Genomic DNA, 15,331 nt, shown 5'->3' with positions numbered 1-15,331 from the left:
GTAATGCTTGTGTTGTTCAGTAACTACTTCACACATTTTAAGATATTCGATCAAGCAGCACTGGAAACTTCTTCTGGACATTCTTCGTTCTAGTTAGTTCTTAAGAATCTTGTTGACGCCTCAAGGGATGAGCACAAGATGAATTTGTTCTATGGTGAATTTGTTCTGTGGCTTTTCTCTTTCTCTCTGCAAGGAATAGCCATAGTTTTCCTACTGAATAATAAGAATCAAGTGTACAAAATGAGCAGAAATATCTTTATTGATATCAAAGGCAAGTTGAACAACTATAATTTATTATACATTTAAATCCATATTTTAGATGGTAAACACTAACTAGTCACAGTGTTGTGATTGTGTGGGGAGACTGCAAAAAGTGGTGTTGCAGTTGCTATGCATATATTTTTTTAAATTACAAAAAACTTGGCATGTCAAATTGCTTACATCAAGCAACAGAAGTTTAATACTTCCTAATTGATATTTTGGGTCTGTGTGACTGTTCTGATTTCAGATTTATATCTTAAAGTAGGTACTTGACATCAAGAAATAGATTTCTTGCATGGTTTACTGTAAATGAATAATTTCTCATTTAGGAATGCATTGAAGATTTATTTATATTACTTTCCCTTAATAGCATACCTGACTGTGTGTTTCAGATTGCTTTGCTACTGCAGTAGAAGTCTTGTAATCATTAAATCATGACAGGGTTTGAAATATATTGATCACTCTTCCATTAAACGGAAAAGTAGATCTTTATATGTGTTAACTATTGAGTACCATTCCAAGCAATGGTTGTTTCTAATAAAATGGTGGTATTGTTGACAAGGCCATTATGTCTGAGATTTTTATAAATCTGCTTTACAAATTGTCTGAGCCTATGCTATCCTATCTCCCGAAAAGAAAAGAAACCCTTGAAGAATTAGCTGGAGTTAATTGCTATGAGTTTGGAATTAAAGCTTAAGGTATTTCCAAAGTGTTGTTGTCTGACCTGCAATTCTGAATTCCTTGGTAGGCCATGATAGTTAAGAGCTTGGTGTAAGTATATTATTAGCCTGCCTGTCAAATAGGAGCTAATGTTGTCAGGCTGACTTCCTGTTCTTTATGACTGTTAAGTAGAAAACGCCCCTTTATGGGGTCCTTTCACCAACTAGAAGGCATATACACATGAACATACATATGCTAGTTTTAGGTCAAGAGACGCTTATTCTGTGATGGGAGATACTACATTGACGTTAACCACATTTCCTCTGATTTTTTGCCAAGTTTCTTGAGCTAGCTCATTGTTGTATAGGTACTGGGATTTGAACTGAGGCTTGCACAGAAGGCATCAAAGACAACTTTATTTCTGCCTTTGGCTGTATGTGGATCTTGCCCTGGGTCATTGGGTAGTCCAGCTACTGTTCATGTGGAACTAAGCAATGAGATAAATAACTATAAACAGGCTGATCTGATGTTACTGTAAGCCTGTAGAATCTTCTTGTTCAGGTTATCATGTAGAAGAGCATGGGCTTCAGCTGTCTTCCTGCCAGTAGCATAGGGTCTCTTCTGTTTATATTATTGTGTGTTTTGTTTTCTTTCCATCTTTCTTTTGCACTAACATATTTCAAAAGTTACTTTATATACTCCTGTGTAAGTCAGGGGTAGTGTTAGGGGCTAAAATTATGGATTTTGATGTGACCCATAGACAAGTTGAAAGTCATTCCAGAGGAAATTACCAGCATAATCTTAGAGGGGCAGCCTACCCAGGCATTGAAAACGGCCGATAACAATAGCACAGCAAAGAGAGTAGAGGGTTTGAGCTACTTTTAGGTATTGTCAGGATGGACCGAGCTCTGGTCTTTCACCACTTTGTTCAGAGAAAGTGATGGCTCTTTTCTGATAAAAGCTAAAAGTACTGTACTTACATTGAGCCATGTATAAATCAGCCCAGGTTTTGGGGGGGTTGATTTATTCACTAACATTTCTAGACTTATAAATGAATATATAAAGTAATGTTGTCCCCGGCATCCTTGTCCCCTCTCATTCCTTTCCACCTTTCCTTTATGCCAATGTTTCTCAACCCGGGGGTCGGGACAAATGGGGGGTCATAAGGGGTTGTCAGAGGGGTCGCCAAAGACCATCAGAAAACACAGTATTATCTGTTGGTCATTGGGGTTCTATGTGGGAAGTTTTCGCCCAATTCTATTGAATGCTCCTTGATTATAGGTCAGCTATAAATCCCAGCAGCTACAACTACCAAATGGCAAGCTCTGTTTTCCCCAAACTCCACTAGTGTTCACATTTGGGCATATTGAGTATTCAAGCCAAGTTTGGTCCAGGGCCATCATTGTTTGAGTCCACAGTGCTCCCTGGATGTAGGTGAACTACAACTCCAAAAGTCAAGGTCAGGGCCCACCAAAACCTTCCAGTATTTTCTCTTGGTTATGGGAGTTCTGGGTGCCAAGTTTGGTTCAGTTCCATCATTGGTGGAGTTCAGAATGCTCTTTGATTATAGGTGTACTATGAATCCCAGCAACTTCAACTCCCAAATGACAAAATCAACCCCTCCCCCCAACCCCACGAGTATTCAGATTTGGGCGTATTGGGTATTTGTGCCAAATTTGGTCCATTTAATGAAAATGCATACTGTATGTCAGATATTTATATTACAATTCATAACAGTAGCAAAATGACAGTTACGAAGTATAACAAAAATAATTTTATGGTTGGGGGTTACCACAACATGAGCAACTGTATTAAGGTGTCGCGGCATTAGGAAGGTAGAGAACCACTGCTTTATGCACATTGTTTTCTCCTGCCTTGCATTCACCAGTAAGAGCATTCCTGGCTCTTTTGTAACTCCCGTTCAACTTCTCTTCCACCATCAAATCCCCTCTTGACACATTTGCTTGCATTTCCTTGACTTTCCATAAGACTCTTCACTTCCTTCAAATCCAGTGCCTGCTGTTCACCTTTTTTCACTCTTGTTTGGTTTCCCTGTCCTTTGTTTGATCTAGCTTCTAGGATTGCCCTCCAGATCTTGTTTTTGCCTTTATTTTCATCCAACCCGAACCAATATTAATCTCATTCTGCAAAAAAAGCTGCTCCCTCCCCTACCCCAAACTTATGTTGTGGAGCTGCACCAAGAGAACGTCATTAGCTAGTAGGAGAACCTCATACATTTTTTCCTGATTGAGTGAAAGAGGTGTGCTTACTCCATCGTCAGCTGATAGTTCAATCTTTCCTCACATTGAGGGGAGTGAGTCATCCTTAACATTTCTGTCACTCTAGTGAATTATTTGAGTGTCTTTAAAATCCTATGCCCGAATATCTCCATGCCAAAAAAGAGCCCTGCTGGATCAGATCAAAGGACTATTTAGTTATCCTCCTTGTTCCCATAGTAGCCAACCAGATGCCTGTAGGAAGGCCATGAGCCAAACATGAAAGCAAGAGCTCTCTTTTATTTCACTGCCTCTGGTTTTCAATGGCATGCTGCTTCTCACTTTGGAGATTGCTTAAATAGGTCACAATGACTTGTACCATTGATAGGCTTTCCTTCATGAATTTGCAACATATTCATTTAACACCATCTATTAATCACCCACTAGTGTATTGTCCAGCTTTGTTGGGTGACCCTAGCTTCTGGTATTCTGAGTTAAGAAAAAGAGCTGCTGCTTACACATTTTTTTTCACATTGTGCTTATTTGTATTTGTCCACATCATGCTCTCTCCACCCGAAACTTGCTTTTTTAGTTGCTTAAGTATTCTTCCGGTCCAGTAGTCTAGCAATTGGGGTTGCATGCATTTGCTGGTAAGGATTGGGAACTCCTTGCATTTTGCTATACTGCACATACTCTAAGCAGGCTACATTGATCTTGGGTCTGGTTCCTTCATCTGTTTTTCACATGTTTCTGTTGTAGGTATGGGCTTGTATTGACTGACACCTTGTCCTGCTCATATCATATTACATTTTGTTTGCTGGATGCGATGAAGGTTAGCTGTGTTTAGTAGAGTTGCTGAAATACTTTATTTGTCCTGAGCAGATCATTATCCCAATGTGTTTAAATACATTCAGTTCTCTGATCCTCCTCAAAGGGTGACAGACCTATTAAAATGATTCACCCTTGTAAACAGGTGAATAATACAGGATTCCTCAATGATATCTTGATGTTTTAGCTAGATGTCTTTCTGAATAATTTTGGATGTAGAATTTTGAAACCAGGCATGGTTGCTTTGATAGGTGACAGTTGTGAGAAAGATAGGGGAGTGTGCTATTGTTGATACATATTTGAGCCCTTTCAGCATCTTTCAGTATCATTGATCATGATATGTTACTGGGATAAATCTGTGTTGCCTATTAAAACACACAGTGATATATTGGTTCCACACTCCTTTGCACAATTAGTGTCAAGATGACATAGAAGGTAGTTTGCTTGGTTTCCATGTCATCTGAACTGTGAGTTCCACTGGGATCAATTTTTTAATATATAGGAATGTTCTGAGATAGATCATCTGGGGATTTGGAGTGAGGAGCTGTTGTCTAGCTACTAACAATACCAGTGGTTTAATGGTTACTTCTGTCGATTGGAAGGATGAGCACTTCTAGATGTAATGTTGCACTTCCCAGAAACATGAAGTGCATAGTGCTAGACTTCTTGATCAGTACTTTGCATGAGGCTCAGGTTGACTTGGTGGGCATGAGTGTTCTTGTACTGAAATGGTGCTGATGACGCCTGAATAGATTCCTGCAATACATTGCACATAGGTCTGTTTTTGAGTTTGACAAAGAATGAATTTAACTGGTAAAATTGTATCATGTCAATTCAGAAGGAGCCCATTCTACAGGGATCTAGTTATCTGTCAAGATTAATGCCAGTCGTTGTCTTTGGTGCTAAAGATTTTTTTCTCTTAATTGTCCATGTCTACTATGGCTGGGTTGATAAATGGAGCAGAGATCTGAAAGTACTAGTCTTTCCTGAGATAACTTACTTTAGAATAATTCTAGGAATTAGTTCTACAGTATCTGCAGAGATATTTTTCTACTTTCTTCAGTCCACTCACATCCCCACTCCCATTAATATCTGTATGGTATCAGTTACTCTTAAAGACTTGGTGTAGAAAACAGGATACCAGCTTCAGTGCATGGTATTTCTTAATCTTTTAAACCTGATAGGCCTCTCCCTCTAGCTATTTGTATACTAGTAACAATTTGAAGTGGCTACTGCTAATCTTGTAATGACTTCTGAGAGGCTTCAAGAACAAGAAGAGCACCAAAGCAATTCCCGCACTTGTTGAGCCATATGCAGAAAAGTACTTAAACTCTTATAACCTTTATTTTATGTATGCAATGAAAACACTAGATAAAGGAGATCAGGATGATAGTAGTGTTTCCTTCAAGGACGTTGTCTTACTGTTGTCCTTTGCCTAACTTTGAGTTACCAATTGTTAAGAAAGATAGGGCCTTAGTGTTGAGGGATCTATGAGAAAGTGTAATTTTTGTAGTTGCTGACTTTTAAGTATATTGCTAGTCTGTTTTGATATGACCATCACTAGTTTGGGTATGGGGAATGGGTGAAAGAACTTAATTTCATGTTTGGAAAAGAATTCCTCCCCCCCCCCCCCCCCAGACCTTCATTCTGTTAGTAAAGAGTTCAAGATATCTTTAGGAGAGAAAGAAGCATCCTACTAGGCAGCCTATGCTGATTGTTATTAAGTGACTGACTGCTTAGAGGATAAAAATAAAAAAAACAAGAGGCAGTCCCCAAGTTACAAACAAGATAGGTTCTGTACATTTTCTCTTAAATTGAATTACTTTGTAAGTCAGTACAGGTACATTTTTAAGTGTATCTCCACCCAAAATTATATATATGTCAGTAAGTCAGTTGTTTGTAACTAAGGAGTTGCCTGTACATGCCCAACACCTGTAGGGAAAAGGTCCACAAGGCTAAAGCACAAAACGAGCTCAGGCTTGCCAGGGACATTAAAAAGAATAAAAATGGCTTCCTTTCTTATGTCAGTAGAAAAAGGAAAAACAAGGAGGCGATAGGGCCTCTTCAAGGAGAAGATGGGGCAATGCTGACAGGGGATAGGGAAAAGGCAGAACTACTTAATGCCTTCTTTGCCTCGGTCTTCTCACAAAAAGAGAGTCCTCAACCTCAGCAAGATGGAGTGGATGAGGGATTAGAGGACATCCAAATCCAAATTGGGAAACAAGTCATCCAGGAATACCTGGCCGCTCTAAATGAGTTCAAGTCCCCAGGGCCAGATCAACTACACCCAAGAGTACTGAAGGAACTAGCGGAAGTCATTTCAGAACCATTGGCAATTATCTTTGAGAGTTCTTGGAGAACGGGAGAAGTTCCAGCAGACTGGAGGAGGGCCAATGTGGTCCCAATCTTCAAGAAGGGAAAAAAGGATGACCCAAACAATTACCGTCCGGTCAGCCTCACGTTGATACCAGGCAAGATTCTGGAAAAGATTGTTAAGGAAGTGGTCTGCAAACAGAAACAAGTGCAGTCATCGCTAATAGTCAACATGGATTTATCAAAAACAAGTCATGCCAGACTAATCTGATCTCTTTTTTCGATAAGAGTTACAAGCTGGGTAGATGCGGGGAATGCCGTGGATGTAGCGTACCTGGATTTCAGTAAGGCCTTCGACAAGATCCCCCATGACCTTCTGGCAAGGAAACTAGTCCAATGTGGGCTAGGCAAAACTACGGTGAGGTGGATCTGTAATTGGTTAAATGGACGAACCCAGAGGGTGCTCACCAATGCTTCCTCTTCATCCTGGAAAGAAGTGACGAGTGGAGTGCCGCAGGGTTCTGTCCTGGGCCCGGTCCTGTTCAACATCTTTATTAATGACTTAGATGAAGGGTTAGAAGGCAGGATCATCAAGTTTGCAGATGACACCAGATTGGGAGGGATAGCCAATACTCCAGAGGACAGGAGCAGGATTCAAAACGATCTTGACAGATTAGAGAGATGGGCCAAAACTAACAAAATGAAGTTCAACAGTGACAAATGCAAGATACTCCACTTTGGCAGGAAAAACGAAATGCAAAGATACAGAATGGGGGATGCTTGGCTTGAGAGCAGTACGTGTGAAAAAGATCTTGGAGTCCTCGTGGACAACAAGTTAAACATGAGCCAACAATGTGAGGTGGCAGCAAAAAAGCCAATGGGATTTTGGCCTGCATCAATAGGAGCATAGTGTCTAGATCTAGGGAAGTAATGCTACCCCTCTATTCCGCTTTGGTTAGATCACACCTGGAATATTGTGTCAAATTCTGGGCACCACAATTCAAGAAAGATGTTGACAAGCTGGAATGTGTCCAGAGGAGGGCGACTAAAATGATCAAGGGTCTGGAGAACAACCCCTATGAGGAGCGGCTTAAGGAGCTGGGCATGCTTAGCCTGAAGAAGAGAAGGCTGAGAGAGGAGATATGATAGCCATGTATAAATATGTGAGAGGAAGTCACAGGGAGGAGGGAGCAAGCTTGTTTTCTGCTTCCTTGGAGACTAGGACGCGGAACAATGGCTTCAAACTACAAGAGAGGCGATTCCATCTGAACACGAGGAAGAACTTCCTGACTGTGAGACCGTTCAGCAGTGGAACTCACTGCCCCAGAGTGTGGTGGAGGCTCCTTCTTTAGAAGCTTTTAAACAGAGGCTGGATGGCCATCTGTCAAGGGTGATTTGAATGCAATATTCCTGCTTCTTGGCAGGGGGTTGGACTGGATGGCCCATGAGGTCTCTTCCAACTCTTTGATTCTATGATTTTAAGTGTTTTGATACCATAGACATGAGAAAATCTCCTGATTTGAAATATATAGTATCTGAGAAATAGGTAATAGTATTATAGAAGCACAGTTTCATTGCAATAGTCAGCTGTACAAGGGCAAAACTTTAGCTTCTTGGCTTGACTTTCTTTTTGCCGTGTTAATATAGAGTGCTATTTATCCATTCCCTAATTCATATAGACGTTGACATGATAAAATGGTTGTAACCAGAATCTGAAAGAGCATTTTGCAGCTATTAATATTACTGGTCCATTGTGCAGTTAAACCATAAATTATTAAAACAGGGTTGCAATTTTCCCATTGTCTCGATTGTGGAAGTTGAAACTTTGGACACAGCATATTTCCTCTTTATGGATGTATTACTCTCTTCTGATAATCTTCTACTCCTGCTTCTGAAGAGGAATGGATCAAGGAAGCCCCACACCTCTGATGTGGCTTCATGTTTGGTTCTCTTGGCTTCATTTTATTTCAGGAACAAGTGGCATGTACATCTCCATGGTTTCAGGATTCACTTCTCACAATTCTTAACCATGAGCTTTCCTGGAGCTGGGTAATGAAATATCTTGAAATTACCTTCTGTCCTCCTGGCTTTGTCTTGTACCCCATTCCCATTTTTTAAAGAAAATAAAAGAAACAACAACCACTTGGTATCTGGTTAGCTTGTAAGCACTAAATGCGTAGCTTGCATGATTTATGCTAGTGAGGACTGACTGTCTTTGAATGTAAACTTCAGCATTTAGGATACAGTTTTGTTTTCTTATGAAGGAGGCAGTGTTCTGTAGTTTGATCTTATAAAGATACATATTATACTTTTCAATGACAACAACATATAAACAATGCCATTTTTTTCGGGATAGAGTCCCAATTTAAGGTCACTTGGTGATACTGAACAAGACACACAATTCCATGTTCAGGATGTGTTCCCGAGTTTCTAAAAGAATTTAAAAGAAACTTGGGCTGGCAAACCCGTTCAATATTTACAAGATTGTGAGTTGGACTTAATGATCTCATTATTTTTATTCCTGTTTAACGTTATTAACGACTGAAAATGACCCCCTAACCCTACATGGCAGCACCTCACACTGAAGGTTTTGAGGATGGTGAGGATCAGGCTGCTGGGAAGGGATTACTGCAGCACTTTCTCAGTCTCACTGGCCATTGAAACCAGCATCGTTTGCATACAGCTATCTCTCTCATCACATCAGGCAACTAGTGAGCCCTACTGTCATCATTTCCCGGCCCCTAAATTTGCAGCGTCTCACAAAACCTTCAGCTGAGACACTACTGACTGATTTGTTGGACGTTCGTTCACTGACTGATTTGTTGGACGTTATGTTGCAGGAACACCCACCCCCTTGGGTCTTCATGATTTCCCAGGGTAGTTTTTCAAATCTCTTTTAGAATTGTACAGCACTGTTTTGTTTTTTTCCTTTTCTGTTCTCATTTCTAAAAGCAATATGACAGAACCAAAAACATTCATGCTGCTCATTTCCAAAGAATAAAAAAATGTGCTGGTATCTCACAAAGCCTGGGTGGAAGGGAGGACTTTAGTGGAGAATTTTATTCACTATTTTGTGATTCTGTTATGTGGTGGGCAGCATTAGAAGAAGCTGGATTACTATTCTGGGAGAATAATAAAATGGCTTGGATCCTGAAAACTGGATAGAAGAGAACTTATATTAGGGAGGAATGTCTCAGTAATAACATCTTATGGGAACGCAGCTTTATCCTTCATCAGAAGTCCTCTGCTTACTCTTATGGAAAGTCCCTTAATAATCTGGGAGGGTGCGGGAAACCTAGGAACCCATTCCGCAAGCTTCCTTCCACTTAGAGTAGTTGAGATCCAGTCCATGGTTTGTCTTCCCATTCAAATGCATGAAGCCAATTGATGTGCATTAACCAGTTTTATCTAAGGCAGGGTTATGATTTGTATGAATATCATATTTCTTTATCTTCATATGTCTTTCTTTTTTACTTCTGTGTGTTCTGCTTTTAAGCAGCTTTCATCTGATTCTAAACTTCATTTGAATGCATTTATTTCTTGCTGTGGTATGAAGCAACGAAATGTGGTAACTTATTTCCTGTATCTGTTTTCCTTCCTCTCCTTTTCAGTGGCTGTAACATTTACAACCCAATACACTTATTTATTTTCAGAGACAGCCAAATGCTGTTTCCAGCAACATTTTTCATACCTGGCAAGAATGTTAAGTCACTTGCACTGCTCCTCAGCACCATGGGTAGTTTTTTATTGTCTTTTTCTTGCTTATTTTGTCTTTCAGTTCAACTTTGTGGGGAAACTTTTGGGCCCACGTGGCAATTCTCTGAAGCGCTTGCAAGAAGAGACATTGACAAAAATGTCAATATTGGGAAAAGGATCCATGAGGGACAAAGCAAAGGTAAATCTGTGAGCTGAAGATCATTAGTGTGCACTGTACTGCTGTGTGTCATTCTTCACTGATCCAAGTGAGGTTTAGGGAGAATCAAAGTAAACACAAATCAAGTTGTATATCTTACCCCTGTCTAAATTGATGTTCTGCTTGCCTGCTGGACCTCTTCCTATAGTGTATTCCTGTCTTCAGAGGGAATCCCCAGGGTTTAGGTGTTCTTTATAGTCACTGACTATAACACAATAGGAAATGAGCTACTGATTAGAACATAATAGTTTCTAAGAAGAGCAGCTAGCCTTTCTTCTCCCCTTTTTTCGGCTAATATCTGGGAACTTGAAAGATAAGAGCCTGTGAATATCCGGGGGGGGGGGGGGGGGGATGTGATGTCTCCATTTCCCTGTTCTTCTCAGATAAGCTATCAAAAACCTGGTGGAATCCTCACAGTCCTACTTTTCAATTAAAGTCAAGTTCTTTTTTATGTGCAGTCATCTCATTTGAATCTAAGCAAAATAGTATACATTTTGCTGAAGCAAATAATTGCAACAGATCTTTAAATTGATAGGCACTACATTTCAGTTTTTAGGCCACAGATACTACATTTCAGTCTGTAGGAAACATTTAACAATATTAATAGTATGGTTTAATTGTAGCTTGCATTATCATATTTTGAAGTATAAAAATTTAAATACAGGTCAGTATGGCTCATACATGAGTACACATGGCTGCATATAATCTCACCATTGTGGACATTCCAATTGAGAGGAAACATTTGTCACAACCTCTTATCCCATCATCTGAAATCGAGTTGTGGGATTTCCCTAACAGTGGTGCTATCCTTCAGGATTTCACATTGGATCCTTGAAAACACTGCATAGCATATTTTGCAATATGGCAAAATACTTTCCCCAGCCTCTTAGTTTGGAATGGTGTTGATCAACCTGCCTTTGTCATGCTGCTCGTCCAGGCCTCCTCAAACAGTACAGACAATTCTAAAGTGATTTCTCATCCTCTCCTGAACTGTATGCTTGAATCAATCAATCAATCAATCAATCACTTTCTCCTCCAAGCTTGACCCCAACATCAGCAGTACTGATAAGTATTGTAAGGCCACTCTGAGTCTCCTCCAGGGTGAGAAGGGCAGGGTATAAATACAGTAAATAAATAATAAATACTGAACTGTGGTTTCATTTATCTACCTCTAACAGAATTTGGCATTTCTAGGTCCCCCAGCATAGCTCTATGGCAGGGATCCCTAAGCTAAGACTCATAGCCTGAGGTGTTCTTGCCATAGGGAAAGAAAGGGAAAAGGGGGAAGAAAGGAAAGAGCCACAAAGAGAACCATAGGGCATTGTGAGGTAGGCCCCTCTCAGAGCCTCCTACTTTCCCCCAGTAAATAGCTGCATACACAGCAGCAACAGCAGCAGTGATAGCTATGCGTTCCCATCTTGAAGTTAGGAGCCATTTTGTATCCCTAGGAAATAATTATGTCAAGGAAAGTAAACATTTGGACATTTGATTATCTCATCAGCCAAATACAGGCCCACACTCCCCATTGAAATTATGTTAATTTTATATTGGTTAGAATTGTTCTTTGTTTTCAATATTGTATTGGTCTTTCATGTTTTTTACACTACAAATAAGATATGTTCAGTGTGCATAAGAATTGGTTCACTTTTTAAAATTCAAACTATAGTCTGACCCCCAACAATCACAGTCCGTGATCCAACCCTGTTCTTAAAATGTTTGACGCCCCTTGCTTTATGGCATTTTTGGTCCAGAACTCCTTAATTTCAAAAAGGCTTCACTATTATCTGCAGTTTTATGTACCCACACTAAAAGTCTAGGAATGTATCTCCTGCAGATATGGGGATTTTATTGGAGTGCCTAGAAATGTCAAATTTTGCTAGAGGTAGATAAATGGAACCATGCTTTCCAGTCCTGCTGATACAGAGGTCATATTGCACTTACACTGCTGTAGCTCATGATTTGAACAAAAGACACTAAGATCCGTTTCCTCCAATTTCAAAGTCTTAGGCCCCTTCTACACTGTCATATATCATCCAGGTTATTTGCTTTGAACTGGATTATATGTCAGTGTAGATTCATAATCCAGTTCAAAGCAGATAATGGGAATAATCTGCTTTGATTATCTGGTTTATATTGGCAGTGTAGAAGGAAACTTAGGCCCCTTCCACACAGCTGAATAAAATCCCATATTATCTGCTTTGAACTGAAATATATGGCAGTGTGGAATCAGTTAACCAAGTTCAAAGCAGATATTGTGGGATTTTCTACTTTGATATTCTGGATTATATGGCTGTGTGGAAGGGTTCTTAGTGACTTGCGTACAAATCAATGTTCTTCATATTGAAGCAGGCCAGTTTAGATAATATTTTTCCAGGTTCACTTAAGATGATTAAATTGATGTAGAAATGGGATGTAGCTGTGTATAGGCTAATGAGTTGTATGCTATTATCTCTTTCTGTTGATGGAATATCTCTCATCAGTGTAGTAGAGAAGGGGGTGATCTACCTTACTCATCCTGTATTAACTCAGTGTTCATTAGATGAAAGGATTAATTTTTTTTAAAAAAAATACTATTAAATACAGTAAGTGTGTTCTTGCATGTAATGAGGAGTAAAATATGTCTAAATTATAAATGTTAATAGATGTTCAGGAAATGACTAGTCAGCATATAACCTAATACAGAGAGAGCATGGAGTTATAATTTATACTACAATAAAGGAATTTTGCTTAAAGAAATGACCAGAGTGTGCTGCTCCTTGTTAATTTGTTTTAAAGGATATAAGAACCCAGTTTGGCATTACTACAAAGAAATAGCAACACAACTTTTCCAGGCTGTGTCCATGGAAATCGTAGCCTTGAAGGCTGGCTCTAATGATGGAGCAGACATCTGCTACCAAGACTGAGAACCAACGCCACTGGGCATGGGCTTAACTCAAGAGTTTGGATGCTCCATGTGTTTAAAAAATAAAATTGCCGAAAGTTAGAGTTGATCATCAGCCTGCATTATGTGGCCCAGTGCCATCTTCAGACATGTTCACTTTTTGTTTACTGTATGTACCTGAGTGTAAGCCAACCTGAATATTGGCCAAATATAATTTTACCACAAAAAACTGGGAGAACGTATTGACTCGAGTATAAGCTGAGGGTGGGAAATGCAGCAGCTACTGATAAATTTCAAAACAACAATAGATACCAATAAAATTACATTAATTGAGGCATCAGTAGGTTAAATGTTTTTGAATATTTACATAAAAGTAATTTAAGATAAGACTGTTAAACTCAGATTAAACCATTATTCTAACCACCTTGAATGTAAATGTGCTTACGTATCCTTCCAATAACAATATAGTATAATAATGTTATAATAATAATAATAATAATAATAATAATAATAATAAATAGAACAAAATAATGGAAATGTAATAATAACAGTAATAATAGAGTAAAATAATAAATGTAATAATAATAAATAAGGGGAGCCCCCGGTGGCGCAGTGGGTTAAGCCGCTGAGCTGCTGAACTTGCTGGCCGAAAGGTCACCGGTTTGAATCCGGGGAGTGAGGTGAACTCCCACAGTTAGCCCCAGCTTCTGCCAACCTAGCAGTTCAAAAACATGCAAATTTAAGTAGATCAATAGGGGCCACTTCTGCAGGAAGGTAATGGCGCTCCATGCAGTCATGTTGGTTATATGACCATGAAAGTGTCTACGGACAACACTGACTATTCGGCTTAGAAATGGAGATGAGTGCCACCCCTCAGAGTCGGACCTGACTAGACTTAATGTCAGGAGAAGCCTTTGCCTTTAATAAATATAATAAAATAATGGATGTAATAATAACAGTAAAGTAATAGCTTAGTAAGCTGATGGGGGCTTTTTCAGCCTAAAAAGGGCTGAAAAACTCGGCTTATACCAAGCATATATGGTACTTTGGTTTCACATTATAGGCAGAAGGCTTGCTTCTTTTTGACAGTGGGAGTCATGGTGAGATTCTGAAAATGCTAAAATCTGCAGTTCAGTTGCCAGAAATCTCATAAATATCTCTGAATCAAAAGTAGATACGCACAAGTAGATGTGTAAGCTATAGTAAGTTGTCATTAAGAGATTGTTGTTTTTTGTTATGGTTGTAGTTTGTTTTCCAGACAAGTTGTACAAACTACAAAGCCTAGGATTCCATAGGATTGGAACCCTGATATTTAAAGCAGATTGTTGTTGGAGAGTTATGTTAATGTGAATCAATCATGGGGTTTTCTTGTCAGGGTTTGTTCAGAGCAAATTTTCTTTTGCCTTAAGTTCTTAAGTTCTTGATGGTCTTAAATCCAGCTGTTTTTATGCATACAGTAGAAAAGAATCTCACTGAGTTGGTTGAAACAGTAACATGATCCTGCTACAAATGAAGGCTGGAAATTCCCACTTAGATTGCTTGACATATCAACTCAAATGCTGCTCAATGATTTTTATACAACTATTTATTTCTGATCAGTTCTTTTTGAAATATACCTTACCACCACAGTGTAGTGTGACTTAATATATTTCAGCATGTGTTTTGGTCTTTGAAACCTGCACACTGCTTTTGGATGAGGTTGCCTGTCATGACTTGTGCTGAGGACTTAGGAGAAGGGTTTCTTTGTCCAGCATCTGAGTCATGGGCAAACATAAATAAGCAGCCTGATACTGAGGAACCACCTCTGCAAAGCAGGACAACAGTCCCAAGGAGATAGGTATAAAAAGCCAGAACTGGATCAGGGGCTTCAGGAATCAAAGCAGCAACTAAGTATTCCAGCTAGGCTCCAATTAAAAACTTAGGCAATTCAACTGAGGGGCAACAGGTGAGATCACTTAAGAAAGAGTAGTAAGTAGTTGGAGGCTGGACTAGTTAGGTATTGGAAGCAACGTTTGCTAAATTGTTACAGCCTGAATTTCTGCTGGTGAATCTTGACTTCGGTGTGTGGAATATGCTTTGGCTTGCAGCCTTGGTGTTGGTGAGATTAGTTGGCTTTGAATATTTTGGACAGGACTTTGGCCTACTCTTGTGTCTCACCCTTATTTTGACTGAATGCTTTGGACTATGATACACTTTGGCTGTTTAACAGTAATTTGGTGGACAGGACTCTGACATTGCCTATCATTTTCCCCTCTCTCA

General features: G+C 39.4%; 1 protein-coding gene across 2 annotated transcripts in view; it reads left to right on the top strand.

Moving 5' to 3' along the window:
• The window catches only part of KHDRBS3 (KH RNA binding domain containing, signal transduction associated 3), a 110,269-nt gene that overhangs the window by 48,245 nt on the left and 46,693 nt on the right, over window positions 1-15,331 (top strand). For both annotated transcript variants that reach the window (XM_060775907.2, XM_060775906.2), the window contains exon 3: window positions 10,057-10,173. In XM_060775907.2, the coding sequence (XP_060631890.1) occupies window positions 10,057-10,173 (117 nt within the window). The remainder of the gene's footprint in view (window positions 1-10,056; window positions 10,174-15,331) is intronic.

This window comes from Anolis sagrei, chromosome 4, assembly GCF_037176765.1.
Source record: "Anolis sagrei isolate rAnoSag1 chromosome 4, rAnoSag1.mat, whole genome shotgun sequence".
NCBI lineage: Eukaryota > Metazoa > Chordata > Lepidosauria > Squamata > Dactyloidae > Anolis > Anolis sagrei.
This window is presented reverse-complemented; position numbering and strand designations above follow the sequence as displayed.